Genomic DNA, 26,215 nt, shown 5'->3' with positions numbered 1-26,215 from the left:
AAATATTAGGAGGATTTATAGAAAAATCTAGATTTCTAATTTCTCTTAAAGTAGTAGGAAGATCCTGCAACATTTTGCTTGAGATCTCATATACTTTAGGCTGCATGGTAGCTACTCACATGAGATGCCTACTATGCCTACTATGGCATCTACTATGTTGCTTCCTACACCAACCTACTTCACAGGTTCATGATACCAGTCCAGTTCTATTGGTGCCTAGTGTGAGAACCTGCTCTAAGGTCTCCCTTTTTTAAATTTATGAGCTCTACCTACCAGAGTTTTTTGCCTGACAGGTTCAATAGTTTAAGGGACAATGAAGGTCCCTTTTGGATGATACATACTTAAGAATGCCAAATCTCTGACTACCAGGTAATAAAAACTTTAATGTAATTGAATGCATAGTTTCTACAATACTTCATTTTTCAAGTGGCAAGATATAAAGCATCATATCTGGGAGAAGCTGAGACTTTAAATAGAGAAAATGAGAATTTAATAATAGTGGAATTAGCTTTAATAGAATTTAAATAGTAGAATTAGTGGAATTTGATTAGATGTTTCATAGGATGCAGATGGAAAAAGGCAAAACTATCATAACCCAAATTTCAGCATTTGTCATATATATGTGTGTTCATACACACATACATATCCTCATATTGCTTTAGGTGTTAGAACCATAGAAGTGGACATATTAGAGAAGTTATCTGCTTTCATAGACTTGTAATTCAAAAATAATAAATCAATACGTAAATATACAAGCAAAATATTAAAATATACAATAGTTTAAACTGCTAAGCAAATTTTTATAGTAATCAAGACAGTATGATATTTGTAAAAGAATAGACAAATAGATCAATTGAATTGAATAGAGCCCAGAAATAGCTCACACAAATGCAGTCAATTGATCTTGGACAAAAGAGGAAAGGCAGTTTAATGGAGAAAGTATAGTCTTTTCAACAAATGGTACTGGATCAACATGAAAAAAAAGAAAAGAAAAACAATCTAGACACAGGCTTTTCTCATTTATAACATTTAACTCAAAAGGGTAATAGACTTTGCCCTTTACTTTTAAGGGCAGAATCATAAGACCCTAGAAGAAAATATAGAGAAAAATATAGTTGTCCTTGGGTTTGGTAATGACTTTTTAAATAGAGCACTGGAAACATGATTCAGGAAAGAAAAAATTGGTAAGTTGAACTCAAATTAAAAATATCTGCTCTGCAAAAGACACAGTTGAAAGAATGAAAAGATCAACCATGGACTTGGAGAAAATAATTGCAAAACATATCTGGTAAAGGATTGCCATCTAAAATATAAGAACTCTTAAGTTAACAACAGTGAAATAAACAACTTAATTAAAAATGGGCAAATGACGTTAACAGATAACTCAGCAAAAAAGATATATAGATGACAAATAAGCATATTAAGAGATGTTCAACATCATAAGTCATTAGGAAATTGTGAATTAAAACAACAGTGCTATGCTATTACATATCCATTTAAATTGTCAAAATCCAAAACATTGACAACAATAAATGTTGATGAGCACACGGAGCAAAAGGAACTCTCATCCACTATTGGTGGGATTGAAATATGGCACAGCCACATTGGGAGACAATTTGTCAATATTTTACAAAACTAAGCCTAAGATTCAGCATAACTAAGATACTGTATTTCTTAGTATTTAGCCAAATAAGTTGAAAACGTATGTCCACACAAAAACTAGCATATGAATGTTTATAGCAGCTTTATTCATAATTGACATAACTTCAAAGTGACCAACTATTAATCAGTAGGTAAATAGATAAACTGTGGTGCTTGCATTTCTTAGGGATGCTGTAACAAAGTATCACAAATTGGGTGCCTTAAACAACAGAAATTAATTGTAACACAATTCTGGAGGCTAGAAGTCTGAAATCAAGGTATTGGCAGGGTTGGTTCTTCTGAAGGATAATTTGTTCCTTGTCTCTTTCCTAACATCTAATGGTTTGCTAGCAATCTTCTGGCATTCTTTGGCTCATAGCATTGGCTCATGGCATAATAACTACAATCTTCATGACTACAATCTTCACATGACATTCTCATTCTCCTTGTGCCTCTGCCTCTGCGTTCAAATCCTTCCCAAACCTTTTTTTTTTTTTTTTTTTTTTGATATAAAGACAAGAGTCATACTGGATTAGGGTCCACCCCAATGACATCACTTCAACTTGATCATCTGTAAAATCTATATTTCCAAATAAAGTAACATTCACAGATGATTAAGACTTTGCCATTTTAGGTGGGAGGTGCACAATTCAACCCCTAACATAGTGGAATATTATTCGTTAACAAAAATTAAGGCGATATCAATCCACTAAAAAGATATGGAAGAAACTTCAATGTCTGTTGCTGAATGAAAGAGGCCAGTCTGACAGAGCTACCTATTGTATGATTCCACCTACACAACATTCTTGAACAGGTAAAATTAAGGAAAGAGTAAAAAGATCAGTGATTGCTAAGTATTCAGAGGGAGACAAGATAGAGCACAGGGAATATTAGTGCTGTGAAACCATTCTGTATGATATTGTAATGGTTAATACATGTTGTTATACACTTGTCAAAACCTGTAGACTCTACAATACAAAGAGTGAACCCTAATGTAAACCATGAAGTTTAGTTCATAATATTATATCAACATTGGGTCTTCAATTGTAGCAATGTACTACATAAATGCAAGATGTTAATAATAGAAAAAACCTGTGTGCTGGAGCAGTAAGGGGATATATAGGATCTCTCTGTACTTTCTGTTCAAATTTTCTGCAAACCTAAAACTACTCTAAAAAATAAAGTCTATTAATTTATTTCACAAGAACAACAAAAAGTTCCAGGTTCTAAGTAGCTTCATTAGCTTCGATGGTCAGAAGGAAGGGCCTCTCTGAAGAGACAACCTTTACATCTGACCTGAAGGACAAGAAGATGTTTCCCTTGTGACATGCAGATAGGAGGATTTCTAGTAAAAAGAAGGGCTGGGAAAGAGACTCTGTAGTGAAAAGCTGCATGTGCCTGAGGAACACTGTGAGGAGCAGAGGGAGTTCCCAGGGCAAGGCAGAAGAAGGAGGCAGGCAGGGACCTGATCAAACAGGACTTTAAAAACAGAGTATAGTTTGGATTTTAGTGTGATATGAAATCATTAGATGGCTAAATAAGGATGTACTAGGATATAATATATTAAAATAAATATCACTATGGCTATAGTGATATTTGGATATAAAGAATAAATTGTGTTTGGAGGCAACACTGGAGGCAGGAAGATTGGTTAGGAAGACATTACAATGGCCCAAGTAGGAGATAATACTGGTTTGGACTAAGGTGGAATCAGGGGATATAGAGGTGTGGGTATACTTAAGATATGTTGATAAAGGTAATGGAAAAGAGGACTTTTCACTGTGTCAATCATCTATGACACAGCTACAAATCTGGAAACACATGGAAATATCAACTTAGTTACAGGCTGAAGTCCATGCCCTTCACCATTCACATCCTCTTCCATGGAATGAGGACTCATCAGATAAAATATTGTTTTAAATAAATGGATGTTGTAAAATCGCACATGATAGTTGCTTTTCGTAATGTTTGCTGTAGTAGAATTTTACTTATATCTAAAACCAATTTAGTATAGACATATTTCCAATTTTCTTTCACTTTTCACTGAAAATTTTTAATTACTGGAGTTGGAAAGAAAGTATCTCTTTTAGTAGAGAGAAAAGTTAATACAACTGAACAACTTGATATCTTTAGCAACTATGTAAATAAATATACACATCTTTCTTTTATTTACATTTGGTGAGCCACATCTAAAATATATGCTAGCAAAATGCGGAGCTGTGAAATACGATGACAGCACACTGATAGATATCAGTCACAATCTGGCGAGGAAAAGAAGGGAGTTGCTTTCATTTTCTGTTTGTTTTTAGAATTATTCTTAAAACTAGATAAATGCGACAAATGTGCCAATTTTTTGCCTCAATATTTTAAGATGAATGACAAAAAATTAGAAAGAAAAGGACAACCTAATGTTTAAAAGATGGCAAATGAACAAATTCTGTATTATCCATTTCTAAAGGAAAAATTCTTCAAACTTTAAAAATTTTTAAGAAATTCAGCAAAATTGCAGTAGTCTCTGAAACATTACTATAAAAAGTAGATCATTTTGTTTCCTCTGGAAAAATCTCAAATAGATGCAGGATAATAGTCTAATGAACAAGAATATCAGGATGGCTAACAAATAGTTTGAATAAGATATAAAACAGAATAGTGTGTTTGAATTTTATATTTTGATTACTCTTATCCATCCCTTCATTTTATAAAGTTATGGCTGATTCATAAAAATAATTAAGCAGTATTAGGAAGTATGTTTGCTCAATGAAGAAGACATAGCACCCTTGGGCTATTATTTACAGAAGTGACATCATTCATCTTTCTAATCCATTCTAAGTTGCTTATGCCTTGGCCCTCAATGCCATTTGCTACCGACATTTATTTATCCAGAGTAAAATAGTAGCTATCAACTGAGCCACACTATCTTCTTTAAAAATTCCACTTTCTTCATTTTTTGGTCAAGATTTCACCAATTTTTGAAGTTTACTATTTGCAAATACATTATTTTCTTGCTATAAAATATATCTAATGTCTATACATGAGTAATATTACTTTTTCTCAGCTTCAGGAAACACCTTACAGCTGTAAGTTGAATAAACACTATGTTGTTAAATACGCCATTGATGTGATGTTAAATACATCAATAGAAAGGAGAAGATGGATCTGTTGCATCTACTGCCACTGCTCTATAAATTTATTTTTATTTCAAAAGTTCTTACCAGCAATTTATTTTAAATAAACAATTCCTACAATATTTACATTGCACTATCCCAGTTTCAGTAATTTTTATTCTGAAGGTTTGCAAGGAACTGGCATTTTTACCTTATATATTCAGAAGCTTTGCAAACATTTTAAAAGACTATCTAAAACCTTTAAAATCTATCTAAAAGTAGATGTACTTCTATGTATTTTTTAAATAAAATATTAAGGATATTAAGTCATTGTAATGATGTAGTAAACAAAAAGTCAAGCTTTTATTGGGGAGCTACAAAAGTTATAATTAGATTCTTTTTTGTTCCTTTTTTGCTTAAGAATTTTATGAGTTGCCTGAATAGGAAAAATTAAATTAACAGTTTTTTTTTTTTTTTTTCTTTTAACCTGTTTCTGCTTTTGTGAGAGGTCCTCAATCTCAACCGGGATGCGAATGGGGCATTGTGGGAGACAGGAGAGGAGAATACTGGGGAGAATACTCAGAGCATTGGCGGTAATCTTTCAATTCTAGCACTGAAGCAACAGACTGAGAGGAGGTGAACCTTTTCCCTCTCCCAGGCACAGACAAGGCGAGGTGAGGCAGAGATGGATTGCAGAACCCCATTAAACAACCGCGGGGTGGAGGAGAGTGCAGGGTGTCTCCAAGCTCTGGGAGGGCTATCTTCTCCTTTCAGAGCACATTTCTGCACAGGTCTTTTAATTCTCAGTGCAGCTCGCTCCCTGGTGGCTTAAATTACCGTAAACGAAATAACATCCGTTAAAAACCACTTCTGAGGGGGATGATTGTTGGGGGTTTTGAAAGCACAGAGGTCTTATACAGACCAAAAATATGTACCTCGTTAAAGGTACAGAAAAACTTGTAAGTGAATCTTCAGAACTCTGGGTACGTGCATGCATATGCACATATACGCATGCATGTCTCTTTTCTATACCTTATATGAGTTTTCTGCCCAAAACTTTCCTCGTCCGTGCGTACCCTACCATGGCACATCTAATCGTCTGCCCTATTTGTGGCTGCACAGATCATTCTTGCAGCCGGCTGGGGAGCTGTTGCTTCTGCCAACGCCGTCGTCAGCCAGAGCGCTGAAGAAATGCTGAAGGCCAGCAGGCAACGAAAGAGTAAAGAAAACGCTCTCCTCCTGCCCATCTCCTCCACCACCGCCTCCCCAGTCCTCCCAGGTGACTCCCAAACACAGCAGAAAGTTGGCTCAGAGATAGGGCAGACGAACCGGGGGGGCTGGGCGGCTGAGGCCGGGAGGTGGGAGAGGCGGGTCCCGCAGCCCCGAGAGTCCCCCGCGGCCACCACGGCAGCTGTCACCTCCTGACCTCGCCCCAGAGCACACCTGAGCCTCCCGGGCAACCCCAAGCCCACAGTTCCCAGCCGCAGTGCTAACTGCCCTCCTCAAGCACAGGTCGCCGCGTCCCCAACTCCCTGTCCTCACCCCGGCCCGCCCGTCGCCTCCTCCGCCCTCTCCCGACTGCAGCGGGGGCAGCGCTTTGGCGCTCCCAAGGACTCCCAGCCACTCTCCCAGCACGGGCAGCGGCGGCGGTGGGGCGGCCGCTGCTGGATCCCGGCACTGCAGCCCGCAGTCCAGGACACCCTCGGCCGGACGGTGGGGACCCGCTCCTGAGCATCCCCGGGGCAGGCGCCAGGCGCGAAGGCAGGGGGCGGGAGGAAAGGGGCGGGGGAATTCCTGATTCCCTGGCGGACCCTGGAAGTTGTCCTTAAATAAATACATCGCTGGCCCGCGGTTGAGCAGCCACCTCGTCAGAGCAGCATGTGGACTGGCTTGCTGAGTCCCCTCCGTGCTCTGTGCTGTCGCCGCCACCGCCTGTGTCAGAGCTGCAGCTGTCGGCAGCAGGAGCCCCACACGGGGCGCAGAGCAGGGACGCGCTGCCGCCGCCTCCCCCTGCGTCCTGCTGGCCGCTTCTTCTCGGGAGGTGGCAGTCGCTGTTGCCGCTAAGAAACCCGCTCGCTTTCCACGGCTGGTCGCCTGGTGAGGAGTTGAGACTCTGCGCCTCCGCCCGGACCCACATGGCTTGTTACCTGGTCATCAGTTCGAGACATCTCAGCAATGGGCACTACCGGGGCATTAAAGGAGTCTTCAGGGGACCCCTCTGCAAGAACGGATCTCCCTCTCCGGTAATGTGCGCGCGCACACACGTACATACACAAACGTTCCAACTCAACGCAAACGAAAAGATATTGAGAGATAGTATCCTGATACAATGAGTAGGTGGTGGATATCTAAAACGTAAACCTTATCCATAGGTGTGGAGGTACATCGTGTCCGTTTATACAATTTATTGACAGACTGTGACTCAGAGAGGGGTGTGTATTTACATGTGTATTTTCAATCCAGTCAGTAGGATCTATAGTGCTACGGATGTAAATATTTACTGAATGCAGTTAACTGCAGGGCTCTGAAGGTAGCTCCTCTGTGCTATGTCAACTTATGCATCTGCTGATTTGGGCAGTGTAGAAAGTTTGAGTGGCACGTTACAATGTGCTTTGTGAAGTCATCGGTTGAGATTAGTTTAATAATGCTCCTATTACTTTATGAGAAAAACTCAAAGATTTTCCCTCAAATCATGGCAAAAGGAAAGGTATAGGTAGTGAAAACTTGATTATATCTAATGCTCAACTATGCACATTCTTTAAGGGGAAGTAAAAGAATTCTTTATGGAAATCTGAGTTGGATAGTTTATTGTATAATATACAAATATATTAACATGCAATTAGAGTGATTGCTTTTTAACTTAGTAAACTATTCAATTTAGTTACTATTCAGTTTATTCACATTCTTTTTATAAAATAATTTCATCCAGATTATATGAGTTAAATCCATTATTAATTAATTTCTTGGTACATACTATAAACTAACGTTTTAAGGCTCCAAATGTGTTTCAAGAAAATGTGTGTGAATGTGTATGTGTGTGTGAGAGAGATATATATGTTTTATATATATATATACACACACATTTTGGACTACTAGTTACTACGTATCCAAACTTAAAGACCAACTTTTGAGGTTTAATATAAAAAACAGTATTTAAGTCTGTATATCAAGAGGGAAAACTGAAATTGCCCAATTTTAATTTTTGTATGTTTGTTATTTTCTGTCATGGTTTAACGCTTCATTAGCATGAATTATTCAAAACTGCAACATATTATAAAAACCTTTGATTATTAATAAATGCTATATGTAATTTACATGAGAAATCTAAAATCAGAAAGTACAAGTGCCTAGAGATATCACTAGGATTCCTCATGACAAATTATTCCTTCACATGCTTTTATGTACTACAAAAAGTGGATTGTTGCAATTGTTCCCCCCCAACAACTGTATACAGTACTGAGTCAGAACTGTTAGATGGAAAATACTGTTTGTATGAGTACTTAACAATTAAACTCACAGGGTTAGCAGGCACTTTGCAGAGTTCTAGTTGAATAAAGCCCACATTCAGTCCCTCTAAATAGCAGGTCTGAATCTTTCCCATTTCTAAAGATTCTCAGAATTGGAGTTCGTGCAGTCTCAGCAAACCACTGTAATGTTTAACAACTCACAGTGCCAGGAGAATCTTTCTTACAGCAAACTTAAATCCTTTAAATTCTTCTTTAGGTCCATTTTATCTAGAAAATCTACAGTGTTCCGCCTTTCTCACAGGTATTATTTTTCAACGCTTTGGTAATCTCCGTGCCTGTCTTTCTTGCCTTCCTTTTGGTTATGGAAAACTAAATTGGATAGTGCATTGTACTGTCTGTGCCTCAAGACTTCTCAGTATAAAGGGAGAATTGCTTCATAATCGTACACAGTTTAGTTCAAGTTGGTTAGACTATGGTGTTCATCTTCCCAAATCTGTAGGGTTTGCAGAGGAATTTCTGTTGCATGGTCAAAAAGTGTCCTTTCTCTCCCACTTTGGTCAGTCATCTCCCAAGAGCCTGACGGACACTGTAGAGACTAGATGTGTGAATGTGGATGGGAGAAGAGAGCCCACTGACCACATGGCTGTGCTGGTTGACCAGGGTTCATCAGGTACTCCCCACCCACAGGGCACTATTTTTATTCACTGCTGGGCTGGTTTTTACTAAAGTACAAATTAATTAACTTTGCTATCTAGGATCTACACTTTGACTCACTGGAAGGTTCTCTCCAATATTAATTTACACATTTGGATGTACTTAAATTACATATGCATCATCAAAAATATCTAAATTAAATGATGTATGTACTTTCTCAACACTATTTGATTTACTTGGTCTTCTTTTACATTTTATTATGGGATTTGCATGGCTTTTTCAATATTTGAATAGTTTTTCATGTGAGCTGGGCACTGTGTGAAGATTTGTGTTTATTCATTCTCTGTCATTGGCAGGTTGTCGAGATGAGTCTTCCAACAAGTTGAGGTCCTCTTCCCATTACATAACACTTAACATTTCTCCCTAAGTTGACATGGATCACTACCTTCTGGACCTTAGACCTTTACACATTAGAAAACTTTCCTAATCTAGACAAATATGTGTTTGCCTTCTTTATTAATTAGTTGCAAAGTATGAAACTGTAAACTCTGATCATCTTTTTTTTTTTTTTTTTTTTATTCAGCAATACACATTCCCCAGTTATTTTCAGGTTGACATAACTTTATTGATTTTTTTCCTTTAGTATAGATGTTAAACTCAGAGATCCATAAAATATATTCATCTATTTAATAAAAACATAGCTACTCTGACATTATTCTTTTTTTCAAATTTGTATCAGGAATGACCTAAAATTGACCTCTACATCAATGACTTTATCAATGACTTTCCAGTTTCCACTCACTGGAACTCAGTTTATTTAGTATAGAGATATTCTTAGTTGACTTAACTCACTTTCACTAAGCTTTCCAGTACTTTAACTTTGGTCCTTGCCCTTTTAATCCAAGTGTCTCTCCTATTAATTTTGTTCCACATTTTTCTGTTTTATTAGAACTGTTTACATGTAGAACATGGTTTTAATATTCAATAAAATTTATTGGTTAAGACTACTTTCTACCTCTGCTACAGAAAGGAGAAAGCTACAATCCCTTTTTGACATAATAAGGATTTCTTCTTTTGTAGTTCTGATAGAAATATACCTGGATATTATAGATAAAACATTTCACTTGCCTATAGACATAATTCTTCAATTCAATAGGTAAAGTAGTTGTGTACATTTATGTTCAAATCACATGTCTGTAAAATCTGAATATATGATATTAAGCTGAAACTAAAAAAGAATGATTATATTTGTTTCAAAGGATTTCATTTAGAAAACATGTTGAATCATTACATGGAATTATTATAATAAATTCTTAATGAGTTGTTTGAGAAATAAAGCATTTTACCCTCAAACAGTTTTCACAGATCAGTAAACTGAAAATCCCAGAGTGAAATTCAGCTTCTATCTTCAAAGTGAAAACATGGTAATGTATTTTATCTATTACATCTCTCCTCTTTTTAGAGACTGTGTGTGAAAAAAATAGCATATTGCTCTTTAAACCTAATTAAAATGCAAATAATTGAGTGGAGATAGTTTATACTACTTTAAATCCAGGGATATATTAAAGAAAGTAAAAGAAAAGAAAGATGAGAGGATTTTATGGTGCTTAATGATAAAAGTCTCTATTTTTAGAAATTGTGCATTTTCTAAATTCTGCCACAATTTATGATGCTTATCTCCTATTCTGTCTAACCTCTAAAATAATATGACTGCATGATGACTTTAAAAATCATTATAAGATACACATACACACATTATAGATAGATAGATACACATTGCTATCTGTGCTCAAGTCAAATAAGTTATTTATATATTATACAGTCTTCTACCATCAAAGATACTAATGGTAAAACTTTGTTTTAATAATTGGGAGTACTTAGGGGACCCAGCAAGCCAGTCCACATGGTCTGCTCTGAAGAGGTGGCTGCTCAATTTAATAATTAAATTTAATAACTTAATCAATAATTAAGCTATTCAATGGAGAACATAGTCTATAGATGAATTCAATGTTCATGAACTTCTAAGTTCTATCACCATGTTTGAATTCAATAAAACAAATACCTTCTACATAACAAGAAAAATATATTTGACTTGATTTTTAGTTATGTAATCTAAAATAGCATCTTAAGTTTATATTTGAATGTAGTGTGGTTAATAGTGAGACTATCATTTGGGATACCTATTGATTACATGTTAATAATAATGGTAGATATATATTTTATCTGTGGTACATATTTAGCTTATTATTACTCTTTTGAAGTTTAGATAAGTTTACATTTCTTAAGAAGTGCTTATTCCTGGGAGCACCATAGAGACTAGAAGGGTGTGGAATATAAATAAACAAGCATTTTAAATGGACCAAAAATCTTCTACATAATTCCCTTGATAAATTACAAATGTATATCTATAAATGAAAGAAGTTCTAGAAGAGATGAACTACCTTGAAGGTGTGTCCACCCAGAGAACTTCTTAAATAAGGAAATGAGTGCAGTTAAGCCCTTGTTCTTTTTTTTTAAATGCCTATAGTATCTGATTGTGTATATTTTCATTATGCTTAATAAATACACATTAAAGACATTCAAAATTGTTCTCAAAGTGATGTACTTTTCAAGTGCCAAATATAATTATGAAGACATGCCCTCCTGTAGAGAAGTCACCTGCATCCTCTTCTTGAATTCATGAATATGTAATACTGCCTTTGATGTTGAAACTTTCAGATGTTTTCAATAAGGACGACTTCGTTACAATTCTTATAATACATGTTCTCTTTATATGTCAAGTATCATATAAAGCAACCTCCTTTCTTCTCATTGCCTTTACAACCATTTCTTCTTTCCCCTAACTGATTTCAAAAACTTTGTAGTTAGCACTTATGCTAGTTGATACTTTCCAGAACCTAAACAAATTTGTGTTTATTTGACTTCAGAAAGTTTCCATAGTAAGAAGACTCAAATAGGTATTTGAGTGCTATAATTTGTGGCTTATATTAGATTATACTACATTTATTTCATAATTAAAATTTGAGGGCTTATATACCTTGATTAGTTTCTTTTAGATATATGATTAAAATGAACTCTATTTTAGTTTCTGCTCCATAATTTGGAACTAAAATAAAAATGAAATATGTTGGTATCATGGGTAGGCTAAATGTGCACGGCATTTAACATAGAACTTAACTATTTGTGGCTTAAAAGAAAACATTATGTTAGTTGTAACTGTGAAATTTTTCTGTATAACACATATGCACTAAAATACATATTTTTATGTGTTAGTAATAACAGAGCTTGAAATGCCAGTGGGTTTTAGGCTGTGTTGGAAGCAAAGAGCAAGAAGAATGATACATATTTCAAATAACTATCAAGTGCCTTTCAGCGTGAAGTTGATTTTTTCAAAATATACATTGTCATAATTCTTTGGTATATATGAACATATTTTGTAGAGATAATCTGAATGAAAATTGAAATAAAAATGCTGCTTTGCTTGAAAATGCCTTTGGAATGTAACAAATGTAGTTTTTCATAAAAATTCAAGTAACTCTTATAAAATGACAGCTGAAAAAGCCTTTTGTAGATTGATTTTACAAATCAGGTTTACTTAGAGAATAAGACCTGAAGAGAGAAATTAAATATTTGATATGTTTTCAAGAAAAAGTATAGTTATAGTGATAACAGCGATACACCAATTCCCAAGTTACGTAGTCTCTTGATTTGGAAGTACTTACTAAACTTGGAAGGAAATTCTGGAAAAATAAATTGCTTCCTACCTTAGACAGCATTTTCAGTTGTAGCTAAGACACTTTAAACTTATTGAAGACAAAAAATACAAAATAATATATGGTATTTAAATTGGAGAAAGATCTGTAATCCCAGCACTTTGGGAGGCAGAGGTGTGAGGATCCCCTGAAGCCAGAGCTTGAAGCCAGGTGTTCTACACCAGCTTGGGCAACAAAGCAAGACCCCATTTCTAACAACAACAACAACAAAAATTAGCTGGACATGGCCGCTCATGCCTATGGTTGTAGCCACTTGGAAGGCTGAAGAAGGAGGATCACTTGAGCCTAGGAGCTGAAGGCTGCAATGAACCATAATTAGGCCACTTCACTCCAGCCCCTAGGCAACAAAGGGAAACCTTGTCTCAAAAATAAATTAATAACACAGAAAAGGGGGTTTTGATTTGCTTTTTAAAATATTCTCTAAATATATTAATTTTCCTGCGATGGCACTCAGATAACATGTATTTGACTAATCTCTTATTTCATTCAAATTTGATATCTAAATTCTAAACTAATACTTCTGAAGAACTGATAATATATTTTTCTTTTCACAGAAAAGGATAAATATACTGTTGAGTCATTTTCTTTTCTTCTTTGGCTGGGAGGAAGAGACAAATCTGTGACTTAGCAAAGGGATAGGGATTGATGTTGGCCTTAAAAGCAACATGATATACCCATCTCTGCTCATCTCCTGTTCCTAGTCCAGCTCTCATTTTATTTACAATGGCTCTCATTATGTTTACATTTATATTTTGCTGTTTTAATGTATAAAGTTTCTTTCAGATGGCTTAGATCTGTTGTGAAAACAAGTTGGGTTGTAAATCAATAATAAAATATTGAATATCCAAAGTAAGGATGCTACTCAGGATTTTGCACTGGACAGCAATGAGAATGATTCATAGAGATTATTCAGTTTGTTCATTTCTAGCAAGTATAATTAGAACTGCCAGTTTTCTTTTTTTCTTTGACAATTGGCAATTTCCTTTTGGCAAATTTTGTTTCACTTTTGTGTGGGTGTCAGAGGCAGAATATAGCTTATTTTGAAACGGATATTGCCAGTTTTTCCTTTTCTTAAAAAATCTTCTTCCTCTCTATTCTTCTTGCCATCAATCCTTATTCATTTCATTCACATAATTATCAAGTTTTTCAATATCTTTTTTTGGTTCACACATAAATGTTGGCATATACTTCTAACTCCAGAGATACTAGCCCTCACAAATGGTAAGAACTACGCTATTCTGAACGCTCTTTCACCCAACCTTACAAGTTTCTCCCCTGTTCACCATACACACATAACTTTCATCTGTAGTTCAGAATTTACAGCTTTCCCCATATCTCCATTCAGAACCCACCTACCAGTGTTCTTTCCCTGCCCTTCTTCCCACAGCTATTACTCAGCACTTCACTTGTCCTGTGTACTCCTCAGCACCAGACAAATACAGTCAGCTTCCCCTCTTTCCACTCACATATGTCCCTTCCAGTTCTTTATTTTGCTGTGAATAATTATACTCTCTAACGTCTTCCTTGGCAAGCAAAGGCTATATGCATTTTCTTTTTGTGAATGAAATAAATGCCATATTCTAAACAAAAATGGCCATGGGTCCTCTTTTTTAAATGACAGAGAGGATAGAGGCATGCCTTAAATTAGACTTGTCCTATTCATTTGCTTCATCTGATATGAAACGAAGAGGCATGGAGGTGGCCATATTAGTTGCATTCACATTATTTAAAAACTTGAATAATATTTTAAGTGTAGGTGCATGATTCAGCCTGCACCTACATTTTCAACTTTCACTGTTTATTATTCCACATGATTCTACTATTGTCCGCTTATACTGAAGAGTTCTTGACTATGACATGTTTGCAGACCTTTCTGCCATTGCACAGGCTGTTCCCTCTGCCCCCCAATTCTTTTTTATCCTTCATTTGTGGGGCCATATCCTGTATATTCTTATAGTCTTAACTAAGAAGTTTAGTCCTGAGTTTCCTTTCACAGGTCAAGTGCATCTCTTATAGCCTGCCATTACATCTATCAATTTCCATCACCTTCATTGAAATCCTTGGGGTAAGTGTGCTGTCATCCTTATGTCTGCAAAGCTCCTGCTTTATTTTACTCAATAAATATCTGTTGAATGAATGAACGGATGTGTGAATAAAAATGAATGACGAACAATGTATTATTAGATTCTTCATCATTCAGGACATTGCCACTGATATATTTGACAACAGTGTAGCTGGTATGAGGAGTATTGGAAATTTCCATTTAGTCATTTACTTTAATGTTTATCTTATGATTTAAAAGCCACTTAAACTTAATGAATTGCTGTGACTACTTCTTATGCAATGTCATCACAAGAAGCCTCCAGAAAATTGGGGCTAGCTCTACAGTTTAGCTATATATTTATTTGGAAATTAGTGAAATTTAAGGAAATCTTAAGTATATATTTAGCGATTAAGAACATTAACTTACAAATATTGGGCTGGGCTCAGTGGCTCACGCCTTTAATCCTAGCACTTTGAGAGGCCCCGGTGGGTGGATTGCCTGAGCTCAGGAGTATGAGATCAGCCTGGGCAAGATGGTGAAACCCATCTCTACTAAAAATACAAAAAGTTAGCTGGGCATGGTGGCATGAGCCTGTAATTCTAGCTACTCAGTAGGCTGAGGCCAGAGAATCGCTTGAACCTGGGAGGCAGAGGTTGCAGTGAGCCGAGATCACGCCAGTGCACTCCAGCCTGGACGACAGAGTGAGACTCTGTCTCAGAAAACAAACAAACAAAACTTACAAATACTGACTTTTATGTGTTCAGTTTCTATGATATATTATACCTAAATGTATTTCACTCTTTGGTTATTACTTTCGGCCACTGATAGGGGGACAATATCACATGAGGATCAAAAGTGAAGGCCCTAGAGTAAAACTGCCTATTTTCAAATTCTAGTTTTACCATTGACTAGTAATTTTATAACTTCTCTTAACTTCAGTTTTAACTTCTTCACAGTGGGGAACAATGGTTCCTAGTATGGTGTTTTGAGCCTAGTGCTTGACATTCATTGAGTGTTCAGTAAACATTAACAATGATTATTACTCAGATTGTGTGTGTTGATATGTGTGCATGCATATATACACCTGATGTTGTAGTGGGGGAAAACTTCCAACAAGTTTTATCAAACTCCAATTGGGATAATTTTCCTTGTCTTAGTTAATTTAATGATTTCAATAGAAAATAAATAGATTTCAATGGAAATTTAATTAGTATAAATATGTTCCCTTTTGTCCTGGTGGTAGGTCCACAAAGAAGATTTTTCCATAGAGATTTTTTCCCCCAGTTAGAAATTTTTAGAATGCAAACTGTTCTACTGATGGATTAAGTGGCCACTGTTTTCATGGCAATGTTTATCACTTTAAGATCTAGCAAGATCATTTGGTCAATTGCTTTAAGTATAATTTAGTGTCTCCTATCAATTCAATTTGCAGAGTGCTTTATTCTATGTAGCATTTCAGAACATCTTTTGCTGAAGGCCACAAGAAACTGAAGACTGGTATATATAAATTGATGTAATTCATACATGAGCTAGTTAAGCCATATTTTGTCATTGGTGGCATATTTAATAGCTTCTGAGAAATGAATTACAAGTTAGGAACTTGATCACTTCTTTCCTATTTAGGAGTTTATAGGAGGTACATGAGAAGAAGGAAAAATAGTGTCTTTTAATCTTTTTCTTTTTTTTTTTGAAAGAGAGACAATAATTCCCTGACCAACGACCACTGTAGCCTTTGAGATAGCAACATCCTGGAAAAGCCACAGGGTGATTGTTGAATAATTGTTAAGAATCTCCAATTGCCTGAATTTATCAGTCACATACTTTTCAGCAAGGTTTTGTTAGCACTTGTCCCTTCTTGGACCAGTTAGGATGGGACCGCAGTCTGTAAGAGAAGCTTGGTCTTCTTCTAAACAATAAATTTTATCTAAAATATTTAGTCAACTAGGGTGGACATACAGAAAGATAGTGATACTCTTAGGAGTGAAGAAAAACTGTTTTTTTTTTGGTATGGTCAGTTTCTTAATCCAAATAAACTTTTTATCAGTTATTAATAGATAGGTAATTTATTTGCCTTGTTTATAGAGTATAAACATTGGAAAGACCCTTAGCAATCTAGGTTCGCCTACCGGTCTATATTTTAAATATATCACTATGGTAAGCAGATTAATGATATCCCCAAATATGTTTATATTAGAATCCCCAGCACTTACAAATCCAGGATCTTACATGACAAAAGTGACTTTCCAGTTATGATTGAATTAAAGAGGATGAGATGATTATCCTGGACCACACAGTGGGGTCCAGCGTAATCACAAGGGTCATAACAGGCAGGCGTGAATGTCAGAGAGACAGCTTTGAGGATGCTATGCTTCTGGGTCTGAAGTTAGAGGAAGAAGCCACAAGCCAGGGAGTGCAAGCGACTTCTTAAATCTGGAAAGGGCAAGTAAATGGATTCTCCCATAGGGGCTCAAGAAAAATCACAGCCTTATTAACATGTTGATTTGTGTCCAGTGGAGCTTCTGACATAGAGGACTATAATAAGATGATAAATTGATGTTGCATGAAGCCAGTAAGTCTGTTAATTCAACCACACTCAACCTTCACATGGGTGAATATTTCCAACGGTGTGGGAGCTCCCTGCTTATCAAGGTGATTTCTTCTCCTGTGAGATGAATGAATTAATGCCAGTCTCCTATCTCTGCCCAAATGTCCCTTCCTCCTTCTTTCTTTTAGTCACTGGACTTCAGTGTGCCTTTTTGAAGCAAGAGTGTAGGGAAACAAGAAAAGCTCTCTGTTCAACATAATATCCCTTTAAATATTCAGAGACAGCTGGTAAATTTCATTGTTAAAACATAAAAAGGACTGAAACATTTGTGAGAACAAAGAACATCCTATGCAATGTATATCACTTGCATTAGTTCCTTATAAATTGAAATGTATGCAACTCAAAATGCTTTACTACACATTTTAATGTAGGGCAGGTTTGAAATATACTGATGGTTCTTATATTCTTAATAAGGTGGTAAACTCAGTACAACACTATCATATATTAAGAAAAACACTGTTCACATTTTTAAATATTGCCTACTTTACCCAGATGTTTCCCTTTCATACCATCTACATCCTATATCCAGAGAGTAAACAGAAAAATCGAATCATTTTAAAGGGATATTTTAAGGCTTTCTGTTTTGGTTTTTTACTTTTCCACTTACAGATTTGTGAATTCCTGGGGGAAAAAAGCTTTAGTTTTAAATAAAATGTGATGTATGAATTGAAGTAGTAGGTATAATTTCATAAAATAAAAAATTCTGTTGTGGACATAGTGGCATATCAATGGAAAGTTATTTTTAACTTTTGTATTCAAGAATAAAATAATATCTAAATTATCACTAATCATATGTGTATAGCTTTTTGATGCCACGAATGTAGACAGAGAACAGTACAGGCCCTGGAAGCTTTATTTTAAAAATTAATATTAAAAGGAATTTTAGTAAATAACACACATATTTGCAGCTCAACTGACAGCAAACTATTGAAATAAAGCCCTCATTTCTTGGCGTGGATAGGTAACTGGACAACGTCTCTGTTGCTTCACTTTTCTGTTTCACTTTGGCCAAAGCAAACTTACTAACCATTTGAAACAAATAAGTAACAGAATACTGATTAGGCAAAAATGAATGGATTTATGCTAATAAAACACATATATTATATGAAGGTTGACATCTGCAAAGTATTTCATTATCTTTTCCTTAATATCACATGTCAATATTCAAAGATCTGATCATCATGTATATTTAGAACTCTTTTGCAAGTGGTTAGGAATGGCCCTTTGTTGAGTTGTCATTATTTGAGAGGACATGTGAATCATATATGTAATGGCAAGACAGCAATAAATGATTAAAGGAAAGAAACCTGTAGCTTGGACTTCTCACAAAAATGAAATTTATGTGCAAATAGTATGTAAACTTTATTACAAAAGTTGTTATACTTCCACAAGCATGCATGAAGATAAAATACAAATTTTTGTCACTATGGAAACGGGGTTATTGCCAAGAAGATTGTAGATAAAGCCCAAACAATGCTGACTTAAATGAATTTAAATAGATTTAAAGAATTGATCATGTATTTTAAACCACATTTAATGTTCTTCTTTCAATCTTCATGTGCTACATACTATACATTTAGGAAGTGTGTATAATATCCCTGGAAGAATCCTTGGTGACCACTACTGATGATTTGCTTTCCTATCATCATTGAAAGAAGATTTGTGAAATTGTGTTTTAAAGGAAAAGTACTAAAAAACAATAAATCTTCTTTCTGTGTTTCTTCCAATAGCAGGTCACTTTACTGTGGATTTGTTGTTTTCGTTTTTGTATATCACTCTGTTTAAATCTCTGTGATCATCAGGATGCATTCCACCCCTGGAGTGATAAAGCAAACCAGTCTTCCACAGGGAATACAGAAGGTGAGAAAGCACAGTTAAAGAGAAATGATAATTGGCCTAAAATATTCATAAAGAGTGGCCTTGGGTGGATTTATATAGTACATAAGCATTCCTAAGTCTGAAGGTCTTAGAAGTAAACCAAATACGTAGTAACTGGAATACAACATGTGATCTCATTGTATGACAACTTTGGGTACATGAAGTTCTAAATTCTTCATTAAGTCACAAATATTAGGTTAGCCCTAGGATTTAATTTCTGATCTTGATGAGTGCTGTGTTTGATGAGGCAAGGAAGGAACTGCAAACTCAAAATTTCTTACTCCCCTTTTTGGAAACAACTCACTAATACTTGACCAGTATATTTCAGGTAGTGGTTGTTTTATTTTTAAAGCTATGATATCCTTTGTTCAAAGGAAATTCTAGGAGCCAGGCAAAATAGACATAAGCAGAACTACTTTATTTAAAGGTGGGAAAAAAAGTCTTGAATGGTGAAAGTTTCTTTCTTTTCCTCTGTATCTCTGCAGGAAAGGTGCTTTTGGCATAAGCCCGGAACACTTTGATTTGAATAACACTTAGATGGACCATGAAGCGGAAGCAGCTGCTGTTTCTAAAACATGTTTAAAATTCATACGTCTTACCTGGAGTAATTAAATTAGCTATCTGATACACTGACAATTAATTCCATCTCTAAACGTTGATTATGTATTAATTTCATTCTGTTTGCAGCATTTATGAAAAATGTTAAAGTGACTTTGGGAGCTCAGCCCTCAGGAACTCCTGAGTGGGTACATTCAAGAAAGCACAAGAAATTTTCCCCTAAGCTAAGTGCTCAAGGAGGAGGGGAGGACCACTTTAAAGAGTAAAGCAGGAATTAGCAGTATGTATGGCAGAAACCTGGATATAGAAGGGTCATCTGGAATAAGCCAAATATTTCTAGAATTAAAAACAAAAATGTTTAAACTGTGGAGTCAAAGTCATTCATTCATTCATTCATTCATTCTGTCAGTCAGTAAATCAATCATATATTCAACAAGTATTTTTTAAGAGTATATTGTCTGTCAGACACTTGCTGGCCATGTAGCAAAACTGAATGATAAATCACATTGTGGGAAGAGAAGATATGTTTCCCATAAACCAAATAATCCTGGGAAATAACACCACTTTGATAAATGACTGTATTAGGTCGTTCTTGTATTGCTATAAAGAAATACCTGAGACTGGGTTATGTATAAAGAAAACAGATTTAATTGGCTCATGGTTCTGCAGGCTTTACAGGTAGCATGGTGCTGGCATCTGCTTGGCTTCTGGGGAGGTTTTAGGAAGCTTATAATCATGGTGGAAGGTAAAGTGGGAGCCCGCATGTCACATGGCCACAGCAGGAGCAAGAGAAGGGGGTGAGGGAGATGCCACTCTCTTTTAAATGACCAGATCGCCTGAGAACTCATATCATGAAGACAGCACAAAGCCATGATGGATCCGCCCCTGTGATCCGATCACCTCTCACTCGGCGCCACTTTCAACATTAGAAATTACAATCAGCATGAGATTTGGGTGGAGACAAATATCCAAACTGTATCAGTGACCAAACTCCTTTGGGTAAAACAGAAAAAAGAAAAAAGTGAGGTAATGGGCATCTGAAATGGATAGTTACCTCTGTTGTCATGAGTCAGTTGACTCATGCACAAAGCACTTAGGTCAGAGTTTAAAATTAATTTAGATCTATACAATTCTAAATATTTATCTAGAGACTTTTCAATTTTGCTCTTTTGTTTTTAAGGTTTTTTTTTTTTTTTTTTTTTTTTTCTAATTTTGAAACTTCAGCTACCTCCAAGTGACCAAGGGGATTACAGCAATTGAAAGGCTCCTGTTAATCCTCTTAGTTTGGTTGTGGGGTGCAGCCTATGGGCCAGTACCAAAAGTGTGAGCAGCGAGGGGCTGAGGGAATGTTCTGGAGGTAAGACTGAGAGGAAAGAAAGCATTAGAGCACTAGATTGGACCTGGTCTAGTTTGAGGGCCTGAGTACCTCTTTTTCCTTGAGTATCTGTGTGTAAGAGAGGCACAGTTGGCCCCTGTCCATAGTGAAGGTTCTGTTTCTACTCCATGGAGAATTCTCTGTTCCTGGTGGTCGATGGCAGACATTTCGATTTAGATGCTGCTAAATGCAAATATACATTAGAGATATCTATTCATCCTACTAAGTATTTATTCTTCAATGTGAATAAAGGATCTGGAAACAATTCTCTTAACTTAATACCTCAGGTGCTGGGTCTCTGAAAGAAAAAGCAGGAGATCACTGAAGAGAATAATGAGAGCTGAAGATGAGTGTTGCTGTAAGGTTCTGCTTTGATGGGGTAGGTTTAGGGCCCTCTAAATTGTGGAAACCACAAAAAGGAAGCTCCTAATAGAGAAATGAGGACTTAAAGGAAAGGACACTGGGTGGAAGAGCTCTGTGCTGCTCTGTGTGGAAAACCCTGTCACCAAGGTTCCAAGTGAAAATCTCTCAGGGGGATTATGGCTATGCCTTGAAGCTGGTGGAATTCAGATAGTAAGTTTTCACAAACATTTTGGGGTCCTTACTATATACTAGGTACTGTTACAGGTACTGGTGATAGTGAAGTCAACACAACAGACATACTCTCTGTGTTAGTGGAGACTAAGGAAGATAGGCAACAAACAGATTTTTATTTCCTAATACCTTATATAAAAATGTATAAGAATTTAAAATTCTTGTGAAGATAAGTAACTGATGCTAAAGAGGGATTATAACAGGGTGACCCTACCTAGTCCTAGAGTTGGGTAAGACTTCCCAGAGTAAATGATACCTAATCTGAGACATGAAGAATGAGGAGGAGCTATCTGGGCCTAGACTTCTGAGTCAGACCCAAGGAATGGCTTTTTGGAGGTTGGCTCAGAGGCCGAGGGGCAACAAGAAAGCAAAGGCTGATAGGTGAGGACCAACCATGCAGGACCCTGTAGGCCATGTAACAAGGAAATAAGAAAATCACCTCAAGTAGATGGACATATGGCCTTTAATCCAACTATAGAACTAAACATGACCATTCCATAGTCCCGACAGAAGCTTTTCTACTTACTTCTTCTCAGTTGTGCCAAATGAGATAGGTAACCATGACTTTTGTTGTTGTTGTTATTGTTTCAAACGAAAACCAGAAATAATTTACAAATAAGAAAATAGGATTTCCAAAGTTGAATCATCATTAATTTAGTTACATGTGCAGTAAATTCAGGATCTGTTCCTGTGTATAGCTCTATAAAGTTAATTTTCAGTTCTTCTCTCCTTATAAGAGTCAACAGACAAGGCAACTCTCCTCATTCCTGAAAAGCATGTATGGCCACTAAAAGATGAGTCCTTTCCAGTGTTGCTTAGTAACAAAGGTTGTATCTTTCTATATTTATTTAAAATTTGAAAATAAAAATTGTGATATGTGTAGGGCTTTGTGGTATAGTTTATGTATGTAAGTTGTCTTCATTCATGCATTTCTGCATGTTGTCCCTCCAATTTTAAGGTGGGAACATGGAAATTTTCCCTTTTCATACTAAGTACAGAGAAGTGCTTATCTGTATTGATTTTAGAGTTGGACTGAGCTGGTTTGACCTTCCATTCTAGCTCTGACCAGCTGTGTGACTACTTTACCATTATGAGGCTCAGGCTGTTCACTTGTGGTGTTACTTGTCTTATAGGGCCTTTGTAGGCAGTGAATGAGCTAGTTAATGTTAAAGGCTTAACACAGGGTTTTGCACGTAGTAAGTGTACAGTGAAAGGAGCTGATGACTACTTTGATCACAGTTGGCTTGTTCTGTCAAAAGCAGGTTTCCATGACCCCTTAAAATGTTCTCAGTAGTGATGGGGAACTTAACATTTTTGTATCAAACTGTTGACATTGTTGCTCTTCTGGATGGCCCTATCAGATTGCATTATACTGTAGTTGGTTTTTCTTGGGAAGAGAAGTTCAGGCATGAGGGCCAGTTAGCATTATGTTGAGCACAACCGTTGCAAATAGCAGCCCAGTGTTTTCACAACTTTCATAATACAAAAATGTTCAGTGTGCTGTACTTTCCTGGTACTGCTTTAATTCAAGATAATAATACATTTGCAGTGGCTTTTCTATTTCTTGTGTTTTTTTTTTTTTTGTCAAAGCAAATTGAGTTAAATACACCAGTTGTTTTCATGAATTTGCTGGCATGCGGAAGGATTTTTTTTTTTTTTTTTTTTTTTTTTTTTACCACTTTTCTATTAGGCTAGATATTTAATCTAAAACTACTATCCCTGTGCTGGTAAGCATCCAACCTCATTACTGTTTAAATGTCTTACATCTTTGGAAATTCTGATGAATCCCAATTAGTACTTATAAACCCCCACCCCCACCCTGTTCACTTCCTAAGTTAAAATAAGGAAATATTGGTGCAAAAACATGTGTATCAGTGTCTAGTCAGGATGTCAGAAATCAGTCTTACTTTTCAAACGGAGGGAATCCAATACCAAGGAATTTTTTACCGATGTATTAACAAGCCTGAGAGAGAGAAAGGAGTTAGTTGTTATTACCCAGGATTAGTAACTGCAGGAAGTCACTATTGCACCTAGAGCTGGAAGGGAAAAGGGGAAAGTGGTGTAAGCAGTATTATGTGGACCTTACAAGCATGTACCCTGGGCGTGCTGCAGCTGCTACTGAAACCACCTGACCTCTGCTTTGCAGGCATCCATGAGCTCACAGTCCTGCTGGTGCTACTGGACTCACTGACAAGGTGAGCGACTGGTGCCTACAACCACTGGCTTCTGCCACAATGATGCTGATATTGTAGAGAGGCAACCACTGGCCTGGTGCTGCTTCTGCCACCACCAAAACTCATGAGCGCTAAGATGCTAAGGCAGTTGGACACAGAAGCAGAAGAAAATTAATCATGGCTTCTTTCCTTCTCCTAACTTCCACTCTCCCACCAGTCCTTTCCTTTGCAAGACCCAACCAGAAATCAGCTGGCAAGGGGATCTGGGATAGGTACTTTACTGGCTTCAAGCCAACATTTTATAGGCATGCAGTCCCAGAGTAAAGTAGAAAGAGTGAGAATAGAGTTGAATGCTATCAGACAAATGCCCAGCACTCTATTTAAACCATTTAATATAAGATTGCAGAAAGTGGCCGGGGGCCATGGCTCACGCCTGTAATCCCAACACTTTGGGAGGCCAAGGTGGGTGGATCACTTAAGGTCAGGAGTTCGAGATCAGCCTGGCCTGGCCAACATGATGAAACCCCATCTCTACTAAAATTATAAAAATTAGCCAGGTGTGGTGGCATGTGCTTGTAATCCCAGCTACTCTGGAGACTGAGGGATGAAAATAGCTTGAGACCTGTAAGCACAGGTTGCAGTGAGCCGAAATCACGCCACTGCACTCCAGCATGTGTGACAGAGTGACACTCCATCTAAAAAAAAAAAAAAAAAAAAAAAAAAAAAAATAGCAGAAACTGAGAGGAAGTGGCATTAACTAATGAAGGAAATATATCTGTTATAAAGAAATCTGAAGAATGGGTACAATATTTATGTTCAACTCATACGTCATGTATTAGTTTCCTACTGCTACTGTAATGAACTATCACAATTTTAGTGAAAACAATTACATAAATTTATTATTTTGCTATTCTGTGGGTCAGTGTCACTAGGCTAAAATCAAGTTATACATAAAGCTGCCCTGCTTTCTAGAGGTATTCTCTCAAAAGAGAATCCATTTTAAATGTTTTTTTCCAGCTTCTAGATAGAAGTTCCCCACATTCTTAGGCTCATTGCAACTTATCTCCATTTTCAAGCTAGCAACTTCCTCTCATGCTGCCATCTCTATGATTCTCTGCAGTGGGAAAAACTCTTTGCTTTAAAGAACTGATGATTAGATTGGGTTCACTGGGATAAACCAGGATACTCTTCCCATTTCAAGGTCTTTAGTTTTAATCACATCTATAATGTCCCTTTTGACATGTAATACAGCATTCACAGGTCCTGATCATGGACATCTATGAAAAGCATTATTCTGCTTATCTCAGAATTTTAGACACATATACATCTGTAGTTATTCATTGGCTATCGTTTTCCTTAGAAATCTCAAACACATAATCTTTAAAACAAAATTACTCTTCCAGCAAACATGCTTCCCCCTTGGTTGGGGACACTGTCTTCATCTAGCAGCCAAGGCTTGAAGCTTGAGAATATTTTTCTGTAGTCCCTCATTAGATTGGGAAAACTGCTAATTTTCATTCCTAAATATATCTCCAATCTACCCCTGCCCTGCACTTGTCTTACCACTCCTATATCCTGCCAAGGAATGCTGGCATTACCCTGAAAGTACTTCTTGATTAATGGTGCCTCGCATTGTGCTGGCTGGTGAAGCAGCCGAGGTGCATAAGGTACCCGTGTTGTCTGCTCCAATGGAATGTGCAGTCTAGCATGGAAAGTGCACATTAAACAAATAAATATGTGGTAAATGTCCATTTCTGATCTTTCTGCTCATGGCTCCCAGGTTCCGTTTTCAAAAATCGGGGTTTTAAAATTTCTGAATATTCTAGAGAGAGGACAATTTGTGTTATTTAAAAGTAATCAAAGTAAGTACTTTTTGTGTATGTGTGTCACTTTTCCGTGCTTCTGAGATACAAAGATGGCAAAAAAGACTATTAAATGACATGTCAAGTATGGCAATTTAATTTTAATAAAATCAAGCTAGAATGGCTTTAGGGCTCATCTCCATCAATTGTTGTTTAAACGGGGTTAAGTTGAAGATTTTAGGCCCTCACACTAGACTTAATGAATCCGAATGTCCAGAGTGGGGCCTGGGCTATGCATTTTGAACAAGTATTCCATGGATTTTTTGTGTCCATTAACATTATGAAATTATTGAACCAATATCAACTCATGAATAATCCTGGGATTTATAACACTGAGGCCAGAGGATGAGGAAGGTTTTATGGCTGGCTCACTGTCTGTTCTCTCCTTTTTCCATTAGTAACTCCTGTGAATATTCTCTGTGAAGCTTCCCTGGTGACTAAATATCTCCCTAGTGCCCAGTTCACAATCAGAGTAACATGCAGGAA

General features: G+C 36.6%; 1 protein-coding gene across 1 annotated transcript in view; it reads left to right on the top strand.

The window, feature by feature from the left end:
- Positions 1–6,268: 6,268 nt before the first annotated feature.
- ZNF804B (zinc finger protein 804B) overlaps positions 6,269–26,215 on the top strand; it is a 581,346-nt gene continuing 561,399 nt past the window's right edge. Inside the window, exon 1 of the mRNA XM_023226713.2 lies at positions 6,269–6,988. Within this exon, the coding sequence (XP_023082481.2) occupies positions 6,881–6,988 (108 nt within the window). The 5' untranslated portion in view covers positions 6,269–6,880. The remainder of the gene's footprint in view (positions 6,989–26,215) is intronic.

The sequence above is a fragment of the Piliocolobus tephrosceles genome, chromosome 8, assembly GCF_002776525.5.
Source record: "Piliocolobus tephrosceles isolate RC106 chromosome 8, ASM277652v3, whole genome shotgun sequence".
NCBI classification, from domain to species: Eukaryota; Metazoa; Chordata; class Mammalia; order Primates; family Cercopithecidae; genus Piliocolobus; species Piliocolobus tephrosceles.
This window is presented reverse-complemented; position numbering and strand designations above follow the sequence as displayed.